This window comes from Alligator mississippiensis, chromosome 7 (assembly GCF_030867095.1).
Source record: "Alligator mississippiensis isolate rAllMis1 chromosome 7, rAllMis1, whole genome shotgun sequence".
In the NCBI taxonomy this organism is placed as follows: domain Eukaryota; kingdom Metazoa; phylum Chordata; order Crocodylia; family Alligatoridae; genus Alligator; species Alligator mississippiensis.
Window position 1 is genome coordinate 20,499,225 of NC_081830.1, and position 27,064 is coordinate 20,526,288.

The window sequence follows — 27,064 nt, forward strand, 5'->3', positions numbered from 1 at the left end:
AGGGGTAGTACTTTTTCCCAGGCAGGGGAACTATGTATTTCGGTCCAAACCCGTCCCTGCTGCTTGTATCAGAAATGGTGTACTGCAGTGTTATCGTTCACAATCAGCAGAACATTATGTCAAGGAAGGAGAAGGTGGAAAATGCAATAAACACAACATGGCAGGAAGGGGGACACATCAATATGAAAGAACCCAAATATGATTGTTATAATATAGAGTTTTATGAGACAGTAGAGATACACTAAGCTTCATCCAATTTTTAACTTGCAATTAGATCTACTGCGTTGTTCTTGTGGAAGAGGAATCTGAGTGATGCTTTGCAGCAGCCGTGCTAGCAGAGGCTTCAGGAAATTACTTCTCCTTACTCTCTTGTGATCCCAGTATTTTGTTTCCTTTTAAATCACTAGCTCTAGTTATTATATTTGGTGAAATGTGCTGCAGAGGAGAAAAAAGTAAACAAATATTGCTCAGCTTCATTTAGTATTTACTGCATGACGATTTTCACAGGAAACAGTGGCAAGAATACGAAGGGTTGAGTTGAGGCTTTTTTTATAGTTAGTGAAAGAAGGGGGGAGTGGGAACAAGAGCTGTTTGGTTCTGTTCCCAGCTCAGTCACTGACTCTGACAAATTACCTGCTCTTTTCTGTATTTCAGCCTACCCATCTGTAAAATGGGCACGGTATTTCTCTTACTCAAAGGAGCACATAATGATCTCTTTTATCCAATGACCATAAACACTATACAAAATTAAGCAAGCATCATGAACTCGGAGGATACATCAAAATTTGCCTTAGTTGCACATTTCTTTTTCAGGCCAGATGAAGATTATTTTGGAACTGCTTCTACAATTATGTTGCTTTGACAGGACCAATTTAAATAAAACAGTTGGGTTAGCTAATAGGACAGCTTACCAGCCCCTTGATTTTATAAATGCCTGTGATTTTTTTTTTGGCCGATGTGTTTGAATGTGTAAATTCAATTTTTATTTCACTGCATTAACTGTCATAACACTGAATGAGCTGATAATTCCCCTATATTGCTGAGCTGCAGAAGACTATTATTCTGAATTGAATTTTTATTGACTTTTCTCTGGGCTATGATTTTCCACCCTCCAAACATGGCAGCGGGAAGAGAGAGCAAGAGATGAATGGAAGCAGGTCAATCTGTCTAGCTGTGTCTCCTTTTAAATACCACACCTATCATTGTAGAGAGTGATCACCTGCACACCATTCGCGTATCTGGCATAGGTAACTTCAAATGTTGGGCTAACCTAGCAGGTGCTCTACACTGTTTTTTCCTATCCCCCTATTTCTACATTCTCTAATGTACAGACCAAAGTACAGCTTTACACTTGAGAATGGCACTGTTGAACTGGCTGTTTGCTATGATGGATTTGGACTAGTGCTTTTACAGGTATGTGGCAGAGAAGCGTAGCGCTTCCAGAAACTGGAGCATCAAAGGTGGCGGGACTCACTTCAGTTTTAGCGTAGTTCAGACAGGTGAAATGAATAGCCTGCCAGCAGGATTGTATAACACTCTCCCTGTGCTTTCAGGTACTCACTGGGCATGTCTACACGAGATGTTTGCTGTGGAGTTGCCTAATTAGCTTTGCAGTAAATGTCTTGGGCCTCGTCGCCATGAGCAGGACCATGTGTTTTGCAGTGCCTCAAAGGCATTTGAGGTGCCAGAAAATGCACGTGGCAAAATTAGATACTGGGACCCCCCGCCAAAAAAACCACACACACACACACACACCCCCGGCATGGAGCACATGGCAGCAGCCTGTGGTGCCTGAAACCAGAGTCTGGCCAGCCAGAGCCACACTCCAACTGGTGGCCAGGCTCTGTGTGCCCAGATTGCTGTTGCTGCAGCCCTGGGAGGTGCCCAGGAGCCCAGGTAAGGCTGCTGGGGCCAGTCCAGATGCTCCCCTACCCCACTCAGGGCAATTTGCTGTGCACCAGAGCACGCATGCAGTGGCACAACTATGTTGTTGCTAGTTGCTAGAAAATGCACGTGTGCGCTCATAGGGACATGCCCTCAGTGTCTACATGTGTAGTGCTATTAAGACAGAGTAAACTAATTAACTCCACTGGAGTTTAGTACTTGTAAACACAACTACTGTCCTACAGCGGAGTTTTTACTCTTCTGCAACACACATGTAGACACTGGGGCTGACTGGGACACAGTCTAAGGGTTGTCTGCCAGCTAGCCCCATACTGAAATGTCCTCGTGCCCCAGCCAGCCCCTCTGTAACACATTGAGCTGGGTCCGAGCAGCCCTGCGCTGGCAGACTGACCCCCAGGACCTCCTGCCAGTGAGGGTTGCACTAGCCTGGCGCAACCTGCTGCGCTCCCAGATGCACGTGCAAACACAGTGCCCAGGAGCAATAAACTCTAGCATGAATTGCACTGTAGTTTATTCAGCTGCATTAATTGCATGTGTAGATACGCCCACTGTCATTGACCATTGTCAGCCCATCTCTGATGAACTGCTGAGTTGCTTAATCTGGAGCATGGCTTTTTGATTGGGGGTGGAGGGAAATATCCCCTCAGGGACCACAGATGAGAATGTGAAGGTCTAATTTGTGATAGCGGACAAAACCCTACTATTTTATTCCAGGGCTGGCTTACAGCCCCTGTTATTACATTGTCTTTTGTGGCCTTCTTCTGCACTTGGAGCCTGCAGTCTGAATCATAAGTTTTAAGCACTACAGCAATTTATACTTCCCTGCAATCACAAGTAACTATTGTTTTACAGTAGCCTGGAAGTCAGAGAACCAAAACATGTATGTTGCTCCCCTTCCTCCACCAGGAAAAGTCCTTGTGGATACCATGTAGTCTAAATATTAATGAAAAACTCTTTAAATAGGGCACTGGATAAAGTAGTCGTTACCTCCATGAAAGCAACCGACTTTAACAGGGCATCATAGGAAGGATCACACTGATGCTATTTGCATCTTTCTCCAGTGAGTAGGTGGCTTGCTGAAATAAGTTTTAATGTATTTACAAAATGTATAAAAGTGTAACTGAGTTGGGGCCTCCTCTATTTAAGGGGATGTATTTCATGAAGTTGTAAGCACTGGAGAAAATTAAATCAATAAATCCACAATGTGCAATTTGAGACATTCTGTTTGAAGAAAATGACTTTGTCTAAGGGAAGCATCCTTACTCAAAGCACACGTTGTAAATAAGCAGTTTTCTGTTTGGTCTTCCTAGTGCTCACAGGGCAGCAAGGCATGTCTTATGGGGTACATCTAATCAGTGGCATTTGGGAATCACCATGGGAAAGGGATACTTTCCCAAGGCTGAAGTCAGTGGGAGAGCCTCTTCTGGGAGGCTGCTCCCGTCGAATTAAGCAGATTAGTGTCCTCTGTAGCATAGGGAGGAAGCACTGGAGGAAATTCATTGTCCATCTGAAAATCTCTTGGGAGAAGAAATGAAGCAGTGCTGTCCCAAGACTGTGGAAAGGATAATCTAGCCAAATGGAGTAGCCTGGTTAGAATACAAGAGGTGGATGTATAATTTGGGAGGTGTGTGCAGAAATTTGGGAGGTGTGTGCAGAAACTTGAGATTTCTAACCACCTCCCTGTGCTTTGTTTCTAATTGCAGGGGTGTAGGTTGTAGCCGTGTTGGTCTAAGGACAAGGGCACCCAAGGTTTCTTGGGTGAATTTGATATCTTTTATTAGACCAACCCAAATAGTTGGAGAATAGTTATTAAGCAAGCTTTCAGGATCAAAATTGTGCATTCGGGTTTTTAATTGTGCATTTATTGTCGAGTGTCCATGGGATCTTTGGGTGCTGGATATTTTAGAAGTAAATATGTTGTGTGTTAGCTAGTCCAGTCTAACATGAGGATAGCTAATGATGGAAAAGGAGTTTTAATAAATCATACTGCCACAAAATGCAGAGCACCTTCAATTAATATATTTAAAAATAATACCCTTTTAAAATGTTAATGGTCACTAGGGACACTAAGTTCTGCTTCAGCTTTACTAATTAGCATATCTGGTTATTATTCTCCAATTTTTGAAAGCTCAAAGAAGCCGGAGAGATGGGATTCATGGTTAAGAGTGATGAGGCCCTGAGTTGCAATCCTGTTTTGCCTGTATGACTTTTGATTTGGCAAGTCACTTCTTAGTCTCAGATTCTACACCCATGGGCTAAGTAAAGTACAAACTCCCACTGATGAAGAATTAATTAGCAAACACTTCTTTTCCCCAGTGCTTTGAACATATATCCAAGGCAAGAAAATTATTAAGCATTATAATTACTGACTTTTGCAACATACTTTTGCAACACACAGCGCGTGAGGAACAGCGTTTGCAAAGCCTCGTGTTCCAGCATTTGAGCTTCACTGATAATTCAAATGAACGGCATTAGGAGGATAATAACCACATTAACTTTTTTTGCAGATTTACGGAAAAACTTTGAGCAAGACCCACAGGGGAAGGAGGTTCCTATTGAAGGGATGATTGTCCTGCATTGTCGGCCACCAGAGGGAGTGCCTGCTGCTGAGGTAGGATTTTATTTCTTACATCACAGGCATGACCTAATCCATTTTGAACTGGATAGAAGTATAAGTGAAACGTGGAGAGGTTGACCAGTGTCCACTCTAGATGCGCTCGAAAATCTAGTGCCTGTTGCAGTATTCTGCTCCAGGGCCACTTGAAATATTATGGTAAGTCATTTAGCAAAGAACAGAGAATTTTGTTGCAAAATTTTACTTTGCTGATTTCCCCCCCCCCCCCCATTTTTAATACATAATGAACTAAGTATTTTTCATGTTATAACCATGAATACTTGTATGTGTGAGTGTGTAGCGCCCCCCCCCCCCCATATTTATATTCCTAGAGATTCCTTTTCTTGTTGAATCATTAAAAAAAGAAAATTAAAGTTTTAGGCAATACTGATGAAGATGATAAAAAGTCCCCTGCAATTTTTTCACCTCTTCATTATCAGCAAAGTTTTACCTAGAGAGGAGACAAGGGGGGAACTAGGTTAAAGACATCAATAGAACTGGCCTTTTCACCCTGGAGAATCCTAAGTGGATCTGCTCTTTATTATCAAATGCAGAGAATATAGTGGCCTCCATCTGAAATGGTGAAGGGTGAATGTAAAGAACTGATGGAATAATAATAATGGCAATTCTCTGCACTTTTAGCTCGCTCTGGGCACTGCAAAACTCACGGAGCTCAAGGGAAAAGGTTCTCCGCAGAGTCAAAATTAGGTACTGGGAAATCCTGGTATCTAAAAAAATAAGGTGTAAAAATAAATGGGATGGCACACATGGCTGCAGTATGCACCACCCCAAACCAGAGCATAGCCAACCAGAGCTGTGCTCTGGCTGCCAGCCAACCTCTGCATGCCTAGTTGGATCGCTGCCATTGCAGCCCCAGGAGGCCCCCAGGACCCCACGTAAGGCTGCTGGGGCCAACCCAGATGCTGGCCCCCATCTCCCCTACCCCACTGGGGGCAATTTGCCATAAGCCACAGCATGTGTGCAGGGGCATTCCCCAGGAATAAGCAGCAGCAGCACAACTATGTTGTGCTGTTGTTATTTGTCCCTGGGGACATGCACGTGCGTGCGCATCTGAGCGTGCCCTCTATGTTCAAACTGCTGTGCAAACAGTGACTTATTAACGAGTTGCATCCAGCAATGTAACCAAGTAAAACTGTCTGTTATACCTTTCTTTTTGAAGACTGTACATTTTCACCTATTCTAGACATAGTGTGTGTTCGACTGTTTTCTGTCTTGATATTATTTTATGATTTCACCATCAGAGTGAAATGGCAGGTTATTTCTGAGGTTTCTGGAGTTCTTTATTTGTCCCACAGGATGAAATCTGTAATTATTTAACTGAAAAACTGCTGATGAGAACATTTTTCTTCTCTCCTTCACCTAACCACCCACTTCCAAACTAGTAATTAGTAATGGCATGCATATCATCAGGTAAAATAGCACCCTATAAGCATGCTTTCTTTCTCTTAATTGCAGTCAATTTTATTTTATAATGTGCCACTGGTTAGGGGAAAAAATTCACATCAGGCGCAGAAGGGGAAAAGTGGCTCTATCACAATACATCATAAATATCAGTTCTGATGCTCCTCCTGCATTGATGAATTGTCAGTTTACACTATAAGGTACCTGCTTATTAAATGGACAAAAAGTAGGAAAAATAAACTGGAGTGAAAAAAAAATGTTTTCTTACTTGCACAGAATTCATGCTGTGTGCATGACATCAAAAACACTAAAAGAGATGAGAAATGAAGCAAATTGAAATACAAGTTAAGTGCATCTTGCAGATCAGGTAAAAATGTATAAAGGGTGAAGCAGAGAGGAACATGTATCTACACACCTAGCATTCATCCTTCCATGAAGAGAATTTCTGCTACTGTATCTTCTTTGATGGGGCATCATTTTCCCCAAACCTCAGTTGTACTAGAGAAATTGGTATCGTGCTGCAGAGAACTGCCAAACGTGTTGAAATAGAAATTCTGTCCATGATTTGAAAAGCTAAATGGACTTTCTGTGATGCAGTCTACCATATTAGTAATAATGTGTATAAAATAAAATCCTAGGACATTAGGGTGTCAAGCTTTGGACGTAAGCATTTATGAAACAATAGAAATTAGACATGGTGGTGCATCAGAGGTCAGGGGTAGCCAGCGCACTCCTAAATTGCATGAGCTTGTCGTTTTTATTTGGAGTTAATAAGAATGGTTCTAATCCAAGATCTAAATGTGTATCAGGTATGTTCCTTTAAATATATATTTTTATTGCAGTGGGAACAAAGGACATTAGTGCTTTTCTTGGAAGATTACAGCACATTCTTTTATTATATATTACTGGCAGAATCTGCAAGCAGTGTGTTTGTCCCATACATCACTTCCCAAAGGAACTTGTTATTTACCATTAATTTCTAAAATACTTTGGTTACTGAGTGAGCAATATATATATATATATATATATATATATATATATATATATATATAAGTTAAAAAAAATCATACAAATTTCAGACGTTTTCTTTGAAATCAAAGGAAACAAATTATTACCCACTGTTTAACTAAATATGCCCCAGCCTAGCCAGCATGATTTGCTGAACTGAACAATTATAGAAATTTGGCTATTTTCCAGTTTTCAGATAGTTAAATAGTCAAAAAACATTTTCGCTGTTGGAATTCAGTCATTTACAAGAGAGGGATTAAGAAATTATGATGATTCTGAGCCAACATGTTTTGGGTTTTACTGAGGATTTGAGAGTGAATAAGGCTTCTCCATTTGAAAACGCATACCCTAACCTGAGCAGTATAGTAATGGTTGGTAATTAATTATTCATTTTTATGTAACTGGTAGCTTATAAAACAGAATAAGCCAAATTCATCCTTGGTGTAAAGTCAGTAGGTTTGCCCACCACGTCATCTCTAGTTATTGTTAAAGCATTAAGGGAATCTGGCATGAAATTATACATTAATGTGTTTTTTTCTGACTTAAACAATTCAGAAATGTTACTATGTACAATGTTTAATTAGAATTGCATGATCCTGTGTTAGACTTAAGGGCATCTTGGGGAAAAAAAAAAAAGATGTACCTTGTAAATCAGGGCCCAGCAGCATGAGACTAGTAAAATAAGGCTTTGGATGTTGGGAGGAGTGCACCTTTTCTCAGTGTAGAATAGAGAAAAGGAAGTAGGGCTGCTCTAGGGGCAGTTATTAGTGCTGTGGTGAACCATAGCAAAAGGAGTTAATGGTAAAAGTCTCACTTTTCAGATCCTCTATTTTGTAGACTAGGATTTAATACTGCTGGAATTTATCACCGTTGTAAGTTCATTTACTGATAAGGCATGTAGATTTGGGTGTGGGTATAATTTTTCTTAAATCCAAATAGAAAACTGTGAGTTAGGCAGCTTAGTGACTATGATGACGTGAAGCGCATGGCAGTGCCAAGGATTAACAATCGTGAGATTGCATTAAAATCATGGTATTTTCAAATGTAATAATAGAATTTAGTTTCCTTAATTTTTGTCTTTTCCCATTTTCTGAAACGTTAAAGATCACATTTTCATGCTTTAACCCCACAGTCATGAGGATTTAGAAATGGTACTATTTTAATGAAAGCTGAGACACCCAAGAAGTGACATGATGCTAGAAGCAAGGCCTTGACATGATGCTAGAAGCAAGAGAAAAACATGAAGGCTGTTTACAGATATAAACCCTCCCTCCCCCCCCCCCCAAAAACAAAACAAAACAAAACAAAAACTTGGTGCTTTACTTCAAACTCCGCACACCCTGGCATGGAGCCCAGTGCATGCCCAGAAGAGGCATTGGGTTAGTTGGACCCGGCTCACTCGACATCTGTATAGATCATGTACAGCGGGACTTTTATGGTGCTCTTATCTAATAGCTGATTGAATCAGATTTACTTAAAAGCACAAAAAAGCTTTGCTCAAACTCCTGATCTATACAGACACTGGTTCAAACTAATGTGCTGTCTCTTCCGGTAAAGTGCATTCTTTCTTTCCACACCTGTCGGTGCCCAAAACATTTTCCTATACAGAATAAAATTACAAGAATTGGTGACATTGCTATAATTTCAGAGGTCAGATAGAGCCAATCCACAATTAATACTGCATTTTATAGCGTATTTTTATTTACCATTAATTTTTCAGAGAGGCTCTAACTAAGGATAACTATTTCACTGCTTGATACGCATTGTTTTGTAGACCAAACTGATTTCAGAAAAATTCATTATTTCCAACCATGCTGCTTTACATTCAACAATTAAACGGAATATCTATTTTTCATAAAAGTTAGGATTTATGCCCAATGAAAAGCTGACATTTAAATGGTTTTCCACAGATTAAAATTGTAAAGTTCTCAATAAACCCTGATTTACTGATGTTGGTGGTAAAATTGTTATTGCTGCTAATAAAGCCTGTAAATCTTAACAGGTCATATTTGCTTTGGATAATAACATTTCACATAAAGGCTCAGTATGTAAGGCTAATTCTATTCACATCAAGGTAAACAGCCTACTTAAAATAATTCAGTGCCTTTGGAAACTGGGTACCAAATTCAAATAAATGACAGATTAGGGCCTGTGGCAACGGTGCATGAGGCTGTAAACACATCTGTTCTCACAAGTTAAGGAGGGCCAGCCCTGTTCATTGCTTAGATGGGAAACTTCTAAGCACAGCTCGAAGCTTTCTGACTGATTTTGGAGATTGGATACTTTTGTACTTCATTCATCATTGAAGAATCTGTTTGTTTCTTATTTCAGCATGGAGAGCTTTGCCCAAATTCTGAGACTGTTATTGTCCAGCTAACGCAGGATGGTGTCTTAGTACTATTTCTAAAGTTAGGGCCAATAATTCCCAGGCACCAGAGTTTTCCCTGGTCTCCATGTAGTACTCCTACATTAATGATGAGGGGCTCATACAGCAGACTGGGGCAGCACAGGACTAGACAGTGTGCACACACATGAGAAGCAGGTAGTCCAGGCCCCAAAGAGCTTGCAAACTATAGGATAGGACTCCAGAGATGGATATAATACAGAGTAGCAGGGCACATAGACCCATCTCCTTAAAGGTCCTTAGGCACTGAAGCACTCAGTGTTGCTACACTAGACTCTGAGGGCACCTATACACATGACAGAGCTCTGCTCTGATGCATGGTAAATAGTACACATCGGAGCAGACTCAATTAATCAAGTTTGCTGGAGTATGCTCATGAGCATGCTTCAGCACCCTCTGTATCGCATGTATTCAATATTCCCACACTGCAAAATGACAGTGGGAGTGCTGTAACTAAAGCTTGTTGAATGAACTTTAGTTAAAGCACCCCTACCACCATTTTGAAGCACAGGCGCTGAATACATGTGATGTTGTGGGTGCTTTAGTTAGAGCTGCTCTCATTAAAGCACCCCCCCTCCATCCCAGAGCATATGTATAGATGCTCTAAAGCACTCTGCCAGCTAGTTGAATTTTCAGCCCTGGGGTTGGCATCCAGGCTCCCCCTAAAATGCATGGCTGGAAGTTGCCTAAGGAAAGGATTTTGAGCAGCTGGCCAGCTGTGTGAGGAGACAGTTAAGCAAGCCAGGAATGAACTGTAGGGAAAAGGGCTTTATGTGTGCTTATATAGTGAACTTTGGGTCTGTCTAACAAGCATCTCTGTCCACTCGAGATCCTCAGTTGCGCACCCCTTGCAGATAGGAGCATAAGCCAGGTCAGCCACTTAGCCAGTGCTGTTGCAGTGGAAAAAGTGTCAGTCTTTTCTGTTCATCCTCGCACTTTGTTTCCTTGTCTCTGACAGAGGCAAGGCAAATAATAAAATTCAGAAAGCAACAATGTAGGCAGAGCTTGCCAGCTGCATCATTGCTTTTTGTGTTGTGTTTGGTTTGATTTTGATATGCAACATGGCAGAGCAGAGGTTTAAGGAGGAACTGGAAAATTTTCAGATTGTTTTTTAACCGTTCCCTGTTCAAAGCCATTCTGCATTTCGGGAAGTTGTTTTCTCCCCTGGTGCACAAGTGCATTCTTGTCCTCTCACGTCTCATTTGAATTTTGCTTTACCACCCTAACATAATTCCTCCACCTCCTTAATGTTTACACCCTCCAAATATTTGTAGTGTCTTTTGTCTCCCTTTTGCCTTCTCTTAGCCAAGTTAAACATTTAATAAGTCTTAATTAAAAGAGCTAAATATGACTGTGAACCTGCAAAAAGCTCATTGTTTTGCAGAGGAAACCCTGTGTCTGGCTCTCTTGGTAGGTGACAGAAAAAAAGCAATACATTGGTTCTTCCTGGTTTTGTTGTTTGTTTGTTTGGTTTGTTTTTTTTTAAATCCTATCTATCTGAGGTCAACTGAGAGTACAGATCCCAAGGTAATGCATGTTATCTGGGAAAGAGATACAGAAGTCCCATGGAAAGTTTTGTAACCCATAAAAAGGCCTACTTTTGATCTTTGGGTCTGTTAAGACCAATTGGGGGAATTGGGAAGGAATTTTCAGAAACAAAAGAATGGGTGCCCAATTCTCTCTCAAACACTGATTAAGTGAAGGTATGACTTCAGAAGCACAAATGCAGTTAAAAACTTAACTTTGCAAAGACTTTTGGTTACAGATGTAAAGAGAACATTAGACCAGAGGCCAATGCAGCCTACACTAAGTGTCACATGTAATTTACTCAAGGTCATGGGCAAGACAAAAAATGATGATCTCATCTCTAAGAAGTACAAAACTGATCCAAGCAGTGGTAGCTTAGGAGGAGAAGGCTCTTGAAACCATGAGGGAAGGTGCATGGAGGAACAGAAAAGAGGCTAGCAGTAAAAGGGTGGAAGGGAATGAAGAAGAGCAATTGTTGGACCAAGCCCAACAATGGATCGTTTTGGAAACTAGAAGGACAACTGTTTAAGTTGATCCTGCAATATGGGGAGTAGTGGCATTTGTTTTGGACAAGAAGAGGCTATGTTTGCACTATTACTGAATATTTTATAAAGTTCTTGTATTTTAAATTGGTCTGTCCTTGAAAAGCCTGCATGTAGAGGACCTGATAATATTTTTGTAAACAGTTTTTCAGCTCTGTGTAGACTACATGCAACAGATCATCCATCTGGGCCTAAGGGCTTTGAATGTGATGATGCTTTCTAGAATACTGCTGTGACATGAAGTTGTAAATTAATCTATTTTGAGGTAGCTAAAGGAGAGGCAGCTAATGGAGGGTGGATCTTGCATTAGGGGCTGTGGCAGTGGAGTCCTTTTCTATAATCGGCATTTTATTGGAATGCCTAATATTGCAATAGAAACCTAATGGACTCTAAAAAGAGTGAAACATTAGATAAATAGTAAGTAGCATGTCAAGGCCAATAAAGTACTTACTGGTACTTCTCCCCTGGTCCTCTCTCAACCCAAATTTCTGTTCTAATGAAGTACCTTTGTGTAGTCAGGGCTAATAAGAAATTCAGAAGACAAGTAGCAACAGCAGAAGTACCCAAACTAAGTCATGTTGATCTGGAATTTAGGCAAAGAAAAGTCTCAGTTTGGGTTTCATAGCAGTTCTATAATTTCATAGATGTCATAGACATTAGGGCTGGAAGGGACCTCGTAAGATCATTGGGTCCAGACCCCTGCCCAAGGGGCAGGAAGTCAGCTGGGGTCAAAGGATCCCAGCAAGATAAAGGTCCAAATGTTTCTTGAAAGTGTCCAGAGTAGGTGCATGCACCACCTCTGGGGGGAGTCTATTCCAGGCCTTGAGGGCTCGGAAATAAAGAAGTTTTCCTTATGTCCAGCCTAAAACGGTCTTGAAGGAGTTTGTGACCGTTGGACCATGTCATCCCCTGGGGTGCTCTGGTGAACAGGCATTCCCCCAGATCCTGATGCACACCCCTGATGTACTTGTAGGCTGCCACCAAGTTACCCCTGAACCTGTGTTTTTCCAGGCTGAAAAGTCCCATGGCTCACAGCCTCTCTTCATAAGGCCTGTTCTTTTGCCCTCTGATAATGTGCGTGGCTCTCCTCTGGACTCTTTCAAGCTTCTTTCTCCATGTCCTTTCTGAATTGTGGAGCCCAGAATTGGATGCAGTACTTCAGCAGTGGTCTCACCAAGGCTTAGTACAGCAGGAGGATGACATCCTGGGTCTTGCTTGAGATGCATTGGTAGATGCAAGCCAGAGTTTTGTTTGCTTTGCTGGCTGTGGTGTTGCATTGGTGGTTCATATTCACCTTGTGGTCAGTCATGACCCCCAAGTCTCTTTCAGTCATGGTGCTAACGAGTGTAGCATTGCCAAGCCTATAAGTGTGATGTAGGTGTTTTTTTCCCCAAGGTGGAGCACCTTGCATTTCTCCGTATTGAATGCCATCAGGTTTTCATCTGCCCACCTTGCAAGTCTATTGAGGTTGGCTTGGATATCCAGCCTATCCTCAAGTGTGGAGACTCTTTGCCAAAGTTTGGTGTTGTCAGTGAACTTGGCCAGTTCACTTGTGACACCAGTGTCCAGACTGTTTATAAAGACATTAAAGAGTACAGGTCCAAGAATGGAGCCTTGGGGGACACCACTGGTCACAGAGTGCCATGTTGATTCAGTTGTGTTGACTACCACTCTCTGGGTCCGACCTCAGAGCCAATTCCCCAGCCATTAAATTGTTGTGTAGCCAAGGCTGCAGTTGCCCAATTTTTCCATGAGGACATAATGGGACACCAGGTCAAAGGCTTTTTTTAAAGTCCAAATATATTATATTAACCTCTTCCCCTTTGTCCAGGTGATATGTCACCTGGTCATAGAAGGAAATGAGATTGGTCAGGCAAGACCTACCCGCAACAAACCCGTACTGGCTATCCCTCAGAACGTTGCCTTCTGTGAGCCTGTCAGGAATGGTTTCTTTGATAATATTTTCCAAAATCTTTCCAGGGATTGAAGTCAAACTGATTGGCCTGTAGTTTCCTGGATCCTCCTTCCTCCCTTTCTTGAAGATAGGCACCACACTGACTTGCCTCTAATCTTCAGGTACTTTGCCTGAGCGCCATGAGTTTTCGAATGTCCCTGCCAGTGGCTGTGCTATGATGTCTGCCAGTTCCTTTAGCACTCTTGGGTGAAATCTATCCATACCAGCTGATTTGTGGGTGTCCAGCCTCTCAAGGTGCTCCCTCACAAGATCTCCTCCAGTGGTGGGCATATATTCACCCTCACCCTGGTCATCGTGCATTGTATTAGGCAGGGTGGTCCCTTTGGGCTGGTGAAAAACTGGTGCAAAGTAATCATTAATCAGATTGGCTTTTTCCTGGGTGTTGGTAGTCAGCTGCCCCAGCTGGTTTAGCAGGGGTCCAACGTTGCTCTTGTTTTTCTTTCAACTCCCCACATATCTGAAGAAGGACTTTTTATTGTCCTTGATTCATGTAGCCAGATGGAGTTCAGTTGCAGCCTTAGGTTTTCCAGTTTGCTCCCTGCAGGTGCAGACCAGTGCAGTATACTCTTCCTTAGCGGTGTTTCCTGTCCTCCATCCATTATATGCCTCTCTTTTTAGACATAGGTGGTCCATGAGTTCCCTGTTTAGCCAAGGGGGTTGTTGAGCCCTTTTACCACCTATCCTGTGGGTGGGGATGGATTCCCCTTGTGCTTCTAGGATTGCTTCCTTAAGGAGCAACCACTCGTCATGAACTCCCCTCCCTGTGAAATAATGGCCTCTCAGGGCCTCAAGAACAAGCGTCCTGAGCTTATGGAAGTCAGCTTTCCTAAAGTCAAGGACTACTGCATTGCTGGCTGACTTACCAGCTTTGCAATGGATAGTGAAAGTGATCAGATCGTGGTCGCTGCCTCCCAGCTTCCCTTCAGTTCTTAGGTCGCTGATTAGATCTTCCCCTTTGGCCAGTACCAGGTCCAGCAGCGCCTTGCCTCTTGTTGGCCTGTAAACTTCTTGTCACAGACAGAGCTCATCCATGCATGTGAGGAAGCTTTGAGACCGACTGGATTTGGCTGAGTGCTCTTCCCATAAGATGTCCAGGTAGTTGAAGTCTCCCATGAGAACCATGCACCAAGAGCATTCAACCTCAGCCAATTCCCTGGTGAATTCTTGGTCAAGCTCTTCTTCCTGATTTGAAGGTCTGTAGTAAACTCCTACCATTGTATCTCTTCCCCCTTCCTGTTTGAAGAAATTGCTGCCACTAATCATTTATGCTTATTATAGTTGTGCCTATGGACTACCCATAAGAAGCAGAAATCTTTCCTAGGTGCAAAATATGAATTGCTTTTACACAGCTGAATGCAGTTCCAAAAAGCTTAGAAAGTGTTAAAACTTAGTCCTGGGATCAAAGCTATGGGGCTGATCCCAAGCCTATTGAATTCAGTGGAAAGGCTGCCATTGACTTCAGTGGGACTGGGATTTGTATCAGGCCCTACATGAAACATGAGTCTTGGACAAGTTGATAAGGAGGCAGAGAAGCTAATAATTTTGTGTCATTAAATGTTTCATGGTTTCCCAACATGGTGGTAGTTTTTCTACTTACAGAACTGCATCATTCTGGTACAGACCAGAATCTTTTTTCTTTCTCTCTTTATGGATCCTAGACCACAAATAGAAAAAAAATGAATAAAAAAGATTTCATTCTCCTCTTCTGTCACCATGATGGTATGTGGCCATATCTTCTATGGAAGACTATGATTATTTTTTCTAGCATGCACAAATATTCAGGAATATTATTTTCCTGAGGAGGCAACATTTCTTGTACTTGGTCTAGACGGCAGCTGTTTTAATGGCCTATTTATTTCTGATGCTGACTATGAATGAATGATATAGTCAAACCTCTAATCATCCAATGCTATTCATTCAGTAAGAAGCAGACACTTTAGAACTGGAATGAAATGTAGGTTCAGTTCAATTACTCATTTGAACCTACCCCATTACCAATAGTATAAATCTTCATGGCTGCAATTATTTTTTCTGCAGCTCAAAGGTGTTGAAGATTTGTTAGATATAAGGATAGAGGCATTAAAAAACAGCGTCTTTTCAATAAATGACACAAAGCAAGGGGTTTTATTAGTCCCCCCCCCCCCAAAAAAAAAAAAAAAGGGAAAGTAAGGTTTGTCTATGATAGCTGAGATGATACCTTCTGGGAGGGGGGGAATGGACACCAAGATAGATACAGACAGGACTTCAAGAAATGGGGAGCTTTCTCCCCCACCATCCATCCCTGACTGCTTGCAACCAAGCAATTACAAACACTGCTAGATATTTGGTTATCTAAGTGAAAAATGAGAGAGCGGGGGTCCCAACGGGCAGATGTCCATGTTAGTAAATACACGATTATTATTGGAATCTTTGCAAAGACTGCTGATTAGTGGAAAGGCCAGGGATCATGCAGCCGTGTAGACTAAACTGTCCTTTCATTTGTAAACACAATTCCTCCAATTAGGCCACATCTTGTTGGGCAGGGGCTTCTCTGCTGCTGCACAACTCTTTCCGTGGATAAGCAGGAGTTCTGTGTCCCAGGGCGCCATTGTTGATGAAAGGTTCTGCATTCATCGTGCCTTAAATGTTAACTTCCAGAAGGACTGGAGTTAGAATAGAGTTGGAAGGTATGACTATATGCGTTGCTTTTGTCAAATTAATTTATAAATAAAAGAAGCTAATGTAGCATTGTCAGTGCTCTGTGTGTTCACACCATTTAGTTTTTGCAAATAGTCTTTAAACTGAATAACACATTAGTAAAAGCAAACAATCAGGAGGCCCTACAAATAAGGAACTGCAGTACTGTAATTCAGCTTTAATGTTACACAGGCATGAATCAAGAGCTCCAAACCCTGCTGAGGCAGCACTGATTTTAATGTTGCTTTGAAAGGCACTGTACTGTCCTGATTAATTTAGCAGCAAATTTCAGTTGCCTGTGTCAGCTAAGGACTTAAATAAAAGATATATAAAGTGGTATCTTTTTATAAATCTGTGATTTCCTCTCAAGTCCTGATTATACCACATGGAACGCAAGTCCTCATGTGTATAAGAGCCATGTTACAGGTTCCATTTAGCATGTGTAAAATGCACTTAAAACACAAGCAACCACATGTTCAAGCAGTAAAACACGCACGTACGTGTGAATGTATCATAGCAAAGGTGTGGCTTTTTGCAGAAGGAGGAACTGCAGACCATATTACGTAGCACATGTTTGTTCAGCTATTGTTGCACTGTTCCACAAAGATAATATGAGCAATTTATGGTCCTTACCCAGCCATGACATCAGCCAGGACCCCTCCTGTTGTACCAAGCATCCAGGGGAGATGAGGAAAGCCACACATCAAGAGGAAGGATCCTGGATCTTTCACTTGTCAGGTTCCCCATGCCGGAGCCAGCTCAAGACTCCAGTGAAGTCCTGGGGCTGGGATTGACAATCATTGAGCTGTAGTATGTTAGACAGCATAGCAAACATTACTGTGCAACTGGTCAGAACATGTTCCAACCTTAGCACTGCACACAGTTAACATATACTGTCCTGTGCAAGAAGGCCTTAAGGCACAATGGAGTATTCCTGTTTCAATACTAAGAAAACCCCATATATCAGCAGTGGGTGAAACAACTGGGAAACTTTCATATTATCCATTGTTTTATCCTTTTGGATGAATTAGACAGCCCCAGGAAAATGTGAATCCATTCTAAATTCTTCAGCAGTAGAGTGGGGCGTTTACCATCACCGTATGCACAGATGTGGCAAGAAATACCCACACACCATCTGTCATGGAGCACCTTGCTTCTGTTCCTAGAATGGCACTGCCTGTGCAAAGGGGTGTATATATGTCCAGGAATAAGATGCGCTCTACCTACAGCATGTGTCTCTCCAGATGTTCTCAGCAGACTCCGTCTGTCTCATCTGGCTTGTGGCAGCGCTGCTGGTGTAGAGGTAAAGTGTAGCAAACTTTGTGCATCTCCTCTTTCAGAGGTGGCTGGATTTCTGCTGGCATTCTTTGTGCATTTCTACAACACTAAGAGAACCTGAATCCTGACACAGGAATGGGAGGCAGGCTGGGAAGAGATGTTTAAATCCTTTCCTGATGTACTGGCACAGTGAGCAAAATGGAGCTGTTGAGCAGCTGCGCTGCAGGCATCACCACCCAGCCCAAATAAATTCAGTTTTTATGAGAGTTAAGCATAAAAAAATTATCCAGTGTTCAAGACTAAACATCTGATAATCTCCTGCTGTGGCAAATGTTGATTTAAATATAACAGAGTCTCTGCTGGCACAAGCCTAGTGGTACTGGAGCAAATCCTTTTGCTGTTGATTCAAAGTTGGCCCAGGGAAGTCTCAGTTCTGGCTCCCAATCCCCACAACAGATTCTCCCCATAGATATGTTTATTAAGTGTGTGCAGTAGGGGCCTCCTTTAGCTTGGAGTGCCTGTAATAGTGCAGTTGTGGCACAATATAGGAGTCAACTCTCTCCAGGATTCCTGGCACTACTGGTCATGCTGTTAGGCTGCCAGGTGGATGCTCTAGGCTCAGGTCTGTGCCTGATTTTTTTTTTTCCCCCTCACTTACTCTGTTCATCTCCATTGACTTCAGCTGAGCTATTCCTGATTATCTCTGGCAGTGGAATAAGGGAATGGGTCTCAGTTCTTCCTGCAGCAGCAGGGCTGAGGATGTAGATTTCCAGAGTCACCTCTTTATCCTTGCCAATGTTTCATCATCCATGACCAGCATCTGCTTGCAAAGCCAGCACTATTTCTCCTGTAAAGTTTGACAGTTCATGTGTACGTTTCAAGAAAGCTATACAGCCACTCAGATAAGAGAGACTCGTCCAAGTCAGTGACATTTCAAATAGCGGAGCCCCTGACAGAGACACATGGTGTGATGTGCTCCCTGAGCCTTTGGTGACTTTGGGGTGGTGTTGCTTATTTGCCTGACTAGCTTTGATTGTACTCCTGCTGCTGCCAACTGCCTTACTGCTCTCCGTGTTTTATTATGAGACTTGGTAGGGATGCTTCCCTAGGGATAGGGACTGGATATCAGTTTGAGGGCAGAGCAATGAGTCGGTCGGTGTACCTAATGGCAAGACCTGCACTGGGACCAAAATTCTGAGCAACTAAACCTGATAGCAATAACAGTAAGCATTACTTCCAGCTTACCATAGTAGATTAGGTGTCAGACTAATGGCACAAAGTTGTGTGTTGATGCACAAGTGTAATTCACTTTTATTTAGCTACCTGCTGCGGTCTCAGCTGATCTTCCATCTTGGCAATACTGAGTGCTGCGGAAGGACATTACAGGTAAGAGCCACTCTCCAGCATCATTGGCATTGCTGCCAGAACTTGAAGCCACACACACAAGGCTGATTCCAAAAACACCCCATGAATGTTTTATTATTTCTGAAATGGAGCCTGCTATGGAGTTAACTTTAAAAATAGCTTCAGAGGGATGAGCAGGAGCAGCAGCTTGAAGCACCCTGTAGGCAGTCTGATAGCTTCTTCATTTATAGGCAGCCAGTGTAAAGAAAACAGAGCCAGCCAGTAAAGTGGTGGATTGATTTTTTTTTTTTTTTTTTTTTTTAGCTGGCGTTGTGTTTGACTTTGGAAGTGCTGAGCAGTATAGGCTTCATTTAAAGAATCCTCCAAATGTAGCTTTCTGAAGGGATACCTGTGCTGTCACACTGCCCACCCTGCAGTTCTGTAATTGTTGCTCCCTAGCATGATTGCTTTCTAGAATTTCCTGGGACCACTCGGGCCATCTCCTCCCCCCACCCCCCAAAAGACAATTACATTTATAGATGTTTGCCTTAATGTCCATCAAACCTTCTCTAAGACTCTTCTTCTTCTTCTCTCTTTTAAAACATGTTGTTTAGATCATTTGTTTTCTTGTTTGTTATGGATTTTCAGTAGTATAAAGTGCTTGTTTGTGTGCATGTTTTTACCTTATTATTAAATGTTTCCTTTAATTTAATGGTGAACGAGTGCAAGAGCTATTTCCACTGTGCTCCTTTGGCATGCTTTCAGAGGTTTTACACTGAGTTCAGCTGAGTTTTGGGGAAGAATCTCATTTTTGCTTTATGTAACCAAATGGCAGCTACCCACTTGCACTGCTGCTGCTTTTGGTGCTTGGCCACAGTTTGTGATCCTTTTTCATGTGTCGTGTAGGTACGTAAGCATCCATATGGCTACCGAGCATGCACAGTTGACGTCCAATGTGACTGAGCACTTTTCTCCCTGCTGCAGATATATCCATTCCCATATTTGTGCATGCACACACAAAATTCAGTTTCTTCAAAAAACGGGGGAGAAAGAGCACACTCAGGCCCTTTATTTTAACACACAGGTGAAATGTGTGTTTCTATTCAATGGCTGATGCATAAAAGTACTTGCAAGTGACTATTCCTGCAAATGCTTCTAGGGTCATACTTTTAGAGGTGCTCAGGTGCATAAAGATACAGATAGGTGATTTTATTTTATTTTTTATCCTTGTAAGTTAAGCACCTACGCACTTTGGGAATCCTATTTGGATCCTACCTATACCCTTTGAAGCCTAAATCTGTCCCATAAACTTCTAGCTCAAGTTGTGAAGGCCTGTCCTTTGGTGCTAGAGGTCTTAACTTGTATCCCCATCAGTGATCCAAACAGGGAGTTACTAAGTTAATACTTAATGTTTTCAGTATCCAGAGCCATGGTACAGCAGTGTTTTGTCTTTGTTTACAAGATATTTGGCTATGTTTCAGACAAACCTTTTCAAGTCTTCAGCCATCAGCAAAGCATTCCTGCTCAAAATAACAGCAGATGATTTTAAAAGCTCTTAAAATAAAATCCTGCTTATTCACAAAAAATGCGGAGGCACTGGGTAACTAGTGAACAAACTAGTGTCCCTTGTAATAGTTTAGTGGACAGAAAACAGAAGGTTTGACCATGAAGCAAAAACCTGTAAATACATGGACTGTATTTTTCCCCTGAAAATGGAAGGGCTTTCAGTTTTCAGATTGGTAGTTTGGAAGAGTATTTCAAACCTGATGCTTAGAAAAATAAACCCTCTTAGGAATCTTATCATAGTACAGCTAACCTTGGGTTTTCCATAATGCTTTACAGCTAGAATTGATATGTACTGCACAGGTAAATTAGATCTGGATTGTATGGTCCCCAGTGCATTTCATTGGAGTCTTCTTACTTCTTTCTTTTTTTTCTCAGCATCTATGATATCTTCTTTTGTAGTCATTCCTGTTATGGTAGAAAAACTTTAACGAGACAGTATCTAGCAGTGTATAGAGTATACTACAAGAGGAAGCTGTACGTAGATATTCCACTGCATATACCATGAATTCTCTAACAAATAAGTCATTCATTGCTAAAGACTTTTTGCAGACAACACCCTTTCCTTAATAGGGTTTTTTAATTTTCCCCTGAACTCCACTTACAGCTTCAACCTGGCTGAGGTTCTTGTATTTATGAGTGATTTTCATCTCATTAAAAAAATCCATACACCATTTGTGTAAAAATACCTTATCCCTATCTTTCAAATCACATGTCACCAAAGCCAGAATCTCTGTGTGGTTCAGATGACAAAATCTACTGTTTCACTAAATCTCTTTCCATTCATGTAATTCAGGTATTCTTATTGAAGTGCCCCCTTTCTATAGAGTACAATGTATAATAAGACCTTTTGTTTCCTCTCCTCCACATCCACTCAAGTGAATTTCCTGGAATGTAGCCTTTCTCCGTCTTCTCAATTGACCTTCACTTTGTCTCCTCTGAAAGTTGTTCTCTATTCTTTGCTCTGTTGTAGTTCTTGAGGCGTCTCTTTTTTTGTGGGGGTTGGGTGGAGGGATTTTAGTTGTTTCTTTTGCCGTTTCACTTGACAATCCTCTTGCTTTGTGTGCTCTGAATAGTTAATTTTTCATCACCAGCGTTTTCTGTAATATTCCCCATTCCAGCTTTAAATACTTTTCTGTTAGGACCTTGATGTCTTTTAGGGAGTGAGTGGACCTTAGTGTCTTTTACACATTCTGTTTGGTTTAGAAGGGTTCTTTATGGGAGCAAGAGTGTGCCTTATGTAACAGGTTGCAGGATTTAAGGCCTTGAAGAAAGATTTGCTGTGGTCATATAGACCAGTGCAAGCTGAGTTTTAAATGCTTCCAGATCAGAATGGGAATGTTTCATGGTATTGACGTATGAAGCTAGGATTTCCAAAATTGTGGGGAAAAAGAGAAGCAGAGTGCCTAATTCCTTTAGATTGTTTAAATGCCTTAGCTTAAATCACTACATAGAGTGTAGGGCAATGGAGAATCTGGCCCCTAGTTTTTAAACACATATTCAGGCTTTCCTCTTATAAAATACAAATTGTACTCCTGTTCTCATTGCATTGCAATCCTGTCATTAAGATGATATAGCGTTGTTCGTATCTATTATCTTCGCTACATAAAGCAGCTCGGTGAGACTTCATATCCATAAGGTTGGGGGTGGGTAACTCTCATCATATATGAGTCTGTTTTTTGTGTATTCTTGCCAAAGGCTCTTTTATCTCTCTGGTTCTTAAGGATATAGTGAATGTTAGAGCTACTGCCTCTCAGTGACAAACTCATTTACTTTCAAAGTAAAACAATGAAGAATGTGGACAACTTGATTCTGTCATTGTATGCAGCTCTGTACTAGCTAAGGTGTAACATCCGGAATCAATATGACTAATGGATTCTGGCTCCTTGTGATAGAGTCAGCAAACAGGATAAATTATCACATCCTCTCTGGTTCATTGATGGTAATTCCTTCTTACTGTCTTATTCGTGATAGCCATGATGTTACATTCTGCGGCTGCTGTCAAACCAATCTTGAACCATGAGCTAGAAAATACTTAGTCAATATCTAGTTAGTCAAGTTTGGGGTAATCTGTTTGTTTGTTTTGCCTTATTACTTCTTCAGTGAGTAAAATCTTTATTACTTTGGGCATAAGAACAAGACACTGTGCTCACCATTGTAGGAAACGGTATTCCACTAATTCGCCAATTCATTGTTTAGCTTTGCTGTGGCGATGTATAATCAACCACATTTATTTCAGGTAATCTCATCAGAAACATGTCACATGGATTATGAGAGTGTTTTTACATATATTCAGCAAGGCAGGCTACCAACATGGTTTTTAAGGGGAAAAAGATGTAAATCGTTTTTCTAGTTTTGCAAAGAAGTAGTCAATGCACGTCACTTAGGAACTCTATTTTAGGTACGTTGCTACATGTGTTTCTTGCTCTTGTTATGTAATAATCCACTACCCACAGTTAAATACAGCTTTAAAGAATTAAATTCTATTTTGAAAGATCTGTGTTGTATTGTCTATATCCTGTTAAGTAGTTTTATATTCCTCTAGTGGGCATCCACGTACAGTTTCAGAAGTCACCAGGAGATAGCAGCTATGTGTATTCCATCCAGGAAGAGCACGCAGCAACTGCTGCAGCGTCCTTAGCCTGACGAAGGGTTTTTGAACCCGAAAGCTTGCTTAATAACTGTTCTCCAACCATTTGGGTTGGTCTAATAAAAGATATCAAATTCACCCAAGGAACCTTGTCTGACTAGATCACACATGCTTTTGAATATAGTTGTTAAACATGGTGGGGTGGGTTTGGAACCCAGATGTGTTGCTATGCGTTCTCATTCCTAATGTTGGTGGAATCAAGTCTTGCTCTGTGGTTTGACTCGTGTGATGCGTTTCACTAGGGCTAGGGACAGAAGTTACGTATAAACTGGGTTAAGTGATCAGAAACTGTTTTAAATGTGTAACAGAATAGAAGTTCAGTGCACATAAAGCAGTTTCAAAATGGCCAAAACTGGTTTAAGATAAACCTGGTTGAATGTACTAATCAGACTTCACCGATTTAGGTCAAACTGTTTTATGAAAAACTTCTGTCCCAGACCCCTTCCTCGTTCAAGTTAAATCACAGTCCCCCAGCATCCCAGCATTTTGCAACCCTGGGCTAGCCTATGCTGTCTGCTCCGGAGAGCAGGGCTGGCCCTGCCCCTCTGCTCCTGAGTTGGAACAGTGAGGGCGGGCTCACTGCTCCCACCCCAGGCAAATCCCAGGTGGGGTTTAGGGCCAGGAAGCCGGGTAAAACTTCCCTTCCCCCAAGTATGGAGCTGCCCTGCCCTGCCCTGCTTACTTAGTGCTGGCTGTGATTGTGGACTACATATCCTAGAGGCACCTGGAAGCAGAAGAGGGAGTGCTAAGCAACCCTGCAGAGTCCTGCTGTTGGAATTGTGGACTGCAAATCCCAGAGACCTCAGGGGCAGCAGGAAGAGGACGTGAACACACAGCCCATGATGGCTATGTGCCAGAGAGCCATGCTCTAATACCCCTTGGCTTCTGGCTTGAGCCACTGCAGCTACGTGGCTGCATTTCCAGAATTAAAAGTGAATGTCTGTTCATTTGCTTATTAGCTCGATCTTTGCAGCTTAGACTAACCTGCAAAGACTGAATCAATTCAGCCTTGGGCTTTTTGACTGTCTGTCCTTAGCTTAGGGGACCTTCCACTCGCTCAGAACACTTGCCTGCCATGACCTGATGGAAGATTTCAGTAGATTTGTCCCATACAAAGTGGAAGGCTCCTTTGATTAAGCACCTTTTTCCTCAGACAAATAGTCCTCTATGGCCTCTGATGAGACATCAGGCCTATAATGGGGGCTCCTCTGTTCCCTACACCCCTACATCACAGGCCTCCAAATGGCACAGTTATTGGCTCCTGCTCTTACAGTTTCATAGCCAAGGAGCTAGTCCCTGTACCTTCCAGTCTGTATGCAAACTCCTGCTGTTAGAGCTTCACAGCCAGGAGCAAGGCATCGCATCTCCCTGGACGGCTACCGGGAATTCTTATAAGTCCGTTCCCCACATGGATAAAAATATATGGACATGTATAATGCCACTCACCTTCTGCAATTGACTCTCTCCAATGGAGTGTCTGTTCCACTATTTCTGGCAGGGTATTCGCAGGATGCTCCCAGCCTATCAATGTTGGCTTCTGCTCCTTTGATGTGGCTCACATCTCCTGTGTTAATATGGATCACCTGGGGTAAACTGGAGTCAGGTGCTCCTTTTCCCCCAGGATCTGCCCCACTCAAGCTGCCATTCCAACCCCCATGTTCCCAGATAGTCTCTTTCTCTTGAGGACCCTGTTTCCCTAGGGAATCCTTTAAGGTTCCAGGTCAGAGCTGTGCCAGGTGCCACGTATCTTAGACCACTTCTGTTGCCTGTCCCCACACTTCCAAGGTTACTTGTCCCCTAACTTGAGGGCAACAGGCAAGGACAAAATCCTTACCCAGGGGTGTCTTTGCCGTATGGCATCACAGCCAGCTTGCTCAGCACCCCACTCTGGCCATTGCCCCTGTGCATCCTGATGCCAGCAAGGTGGCTTGGCTCTCGGGGGCTGAGGGAAAGACAGTGAGTGGGGAGCTCCCCATCTCAGATTCTCACATATTTCTATAGTTGCATAGAGAGTACAGACAGAATTTATTGTTTAAAGCAAAACCTACTGTAAAAAAATTTTCTTCCAATTTAAAATAAATGAAAAAAGTTGTTTCCCCATCACATATATAGCTTATATTCTCTCCCCCCCCCCCCCCCCCAAGAAGGCTATAAACCAGGGCGGGCAATTATTTTGGGCAGAGGACTGCTTACTGAGTTTTGGCCATCTGTTGAGGGCTGCATTGGTATTGCTTGCCCCTTGACAGGTACCCCACATGCTGCTCACCATCTTGTGACTGGAAGTCCCACCCCTTAACCCCCAACTTTTGCCACCAGAAGTCCTTCCCCTTGCCCCTGGAAATACTCTTTTCAGCAAGGGATTTTACCACCTCAGAACCAGAAAAATACCAAATTATATTCTAAAAAAATCAAACATTTACAACATTCATTAATTTGATTTAAAAAAATATTTTTCTCCTAATTTACATGCATTTGTGTAGTGTACATAGAGGTATGTAACAGGGGGCCTGCTCAGGGCCAATCTCACTGTGGCCTGCCTGCCTGTTCCTGGGCCACCATGCCTTGTTGTTATAATTAATTAATAAATAGATGTTAATTAAGCGGGAGGCTGCCCATTTACTGCCCCGATGCCAGGGGGCACTATCTGCAGCTCCATTCCTCCCCTGCACCGCAGCCCAAGCCTCTCAGATGGCATCTAGATGTTCTCACTATCACCAACTGGGCCCCGGAATCCTCCTATTGAACCCCACCTGGATTCTTCTCCTCAGGTGGCCTCTTCCACCATCATACCAGGCAGCATAGCTCCCTGAACTGATCCCCCTTCGCATGTGATCCCCCCACAGGACCTTTGGCTGACTAGCCCTGGCCCACCTCCAGGCCAGTCAGAACCCCCAGCCCTCAGCTCGTGGGTGTCCCTTGTGGTGGGCTCCTGCCCCTTCAACCCTTCTGGTTCTCGCCCTAGCATGGGACAGTCAGGGGGAGTTCAGACAGGCCTGAGTCTACGGCCCTTTTCTCACTCTTTGAGGGTCCCACCCTCTGGGCCGTCCAACAAAGGGGTAACCCAACCAGTTGTGGGAGCTAGGGGTTAAGGTGCCCTGACCCGCCTTTCACCGGGGTGGTAATTGGCCTGGCATTTCCTGGGGGCTCCCATACCACTGAGAGCCCCACCAGGCCACCCACTCCCAGCAGGTGCAGTTTTAGGTCATACCCAGGACCAGGAGCCTCCTAACCATCCCCTACAGCTCCTCCCTTACCTCCAGGTGATATCAGCAGTTCTCTGCCCAGGCAATGCTGTTGCCTGGCCCCCAGCAGCAGAACTGCCCTGTTTATATGGGCAGCCCTGAATCTAAAATGGCTGCCATAATCAGGCACCTGCCGGCTACTGTCTTCTGACCCTTAAAGTGGCAGACACAAACAGTGCCCTGCCACAAGGTGATTACACAGGAGCTTAAAATGAACTCTTACTTTTCCTTGTGTATTGTGGGGGGGGGGGGCATGGGGATAAGTTTGTGGGGGGCTGTTAGTATGTAGATATGTAGGGTGTTGGGAAGGGTGGGAGTGTGAGTGTGGGGTGAGGGAACATGTGGGGGTGTGTGTGGATATATGGGGTGTGGGTGGGTATGGGGTTTGTGGGGACCTGTGTGTGTGGGGACAGTGGCTGGGGTGTGAGGGTGTCTGGGTGTCTGCATGTATGGTAGTGTGAGGTGGGGTGTGCATGTGGGACTCGCCCTTTGAATACTTTCTCTCTCTCTTTCCCTCACTACAGACACAGTCTCTCCCTCCCCCCCCACACACAATCTTTCCTTCCCCCTACACAGTCTCTCCCTCCCACGTGCACCCACACAGAGTCTCTCTCTTTCTCTCTCTCTCACACTCTCTCTCTCTCTCTCTCTCACACACACACACACACACACACACACACACACACAGAGTCTCTCTGTCACTCACTCACTCACTCACTCACTCACTCACTCACTCACTCACTCACTCACTCACTCACTCACTTTCAGTCTCTCTCTCTCTCTCTCTCTCTCATACACACACACACACACACACACACACACACACACACGAGTCTCTCCTTCCGTCATTGCTCTCTGTCTCTCTCTCTCCCCCTCCCTCATTGCTTGGACACACACACCCAACCACCCACCCC

General features: G+C 43.0%; 1 protein-coding gene and 1 long non-coding RNA gene across 3 annotated transcripts in view; one reads left to right on the top strand and one right to left on the bottom strand.

The window, feature by feature from the left end:
* Positions 1 to 26,257, bottom strand: LOC132251392 (uncharacterized). Of its 2 annotated transcripts, none has more exons than XR_009463384.1 (3): positions 26,163 to 26,257; positions 24,355 to 24,472; positions 1 to 435 (listed from the first exon to the last, which is right to left on the bottom strand). It is a non-coding gene; the product is annotated as an uncharacterized LOC132251392 (long non-coding RNA). The 2 variants fall into 2 exon arrangements; XR_009463383.1 differs by lacking the exon at positions 1 to 435 and adding an exon at positions 18,090 to 20,666.
* Positions 1 to 27,064, top strand: part of UNC5D (unc-5 netrin receptor D) — a 350,696-nt gene that overhangs the window by 183,241 nt on the left and 140,391 nt on the right. Inside the window, exon 4 of the mRNA XM_059730699.1 lies at positions 4,413 to 4,516. Coding sequence (XP_059586682.1) covers positions 4,413 to 4,516 — 104 coding nt within the window. The remainder of the gene's footprint in view (positions 1 to 4,412; positions 4,517 to 27,064) is intronic.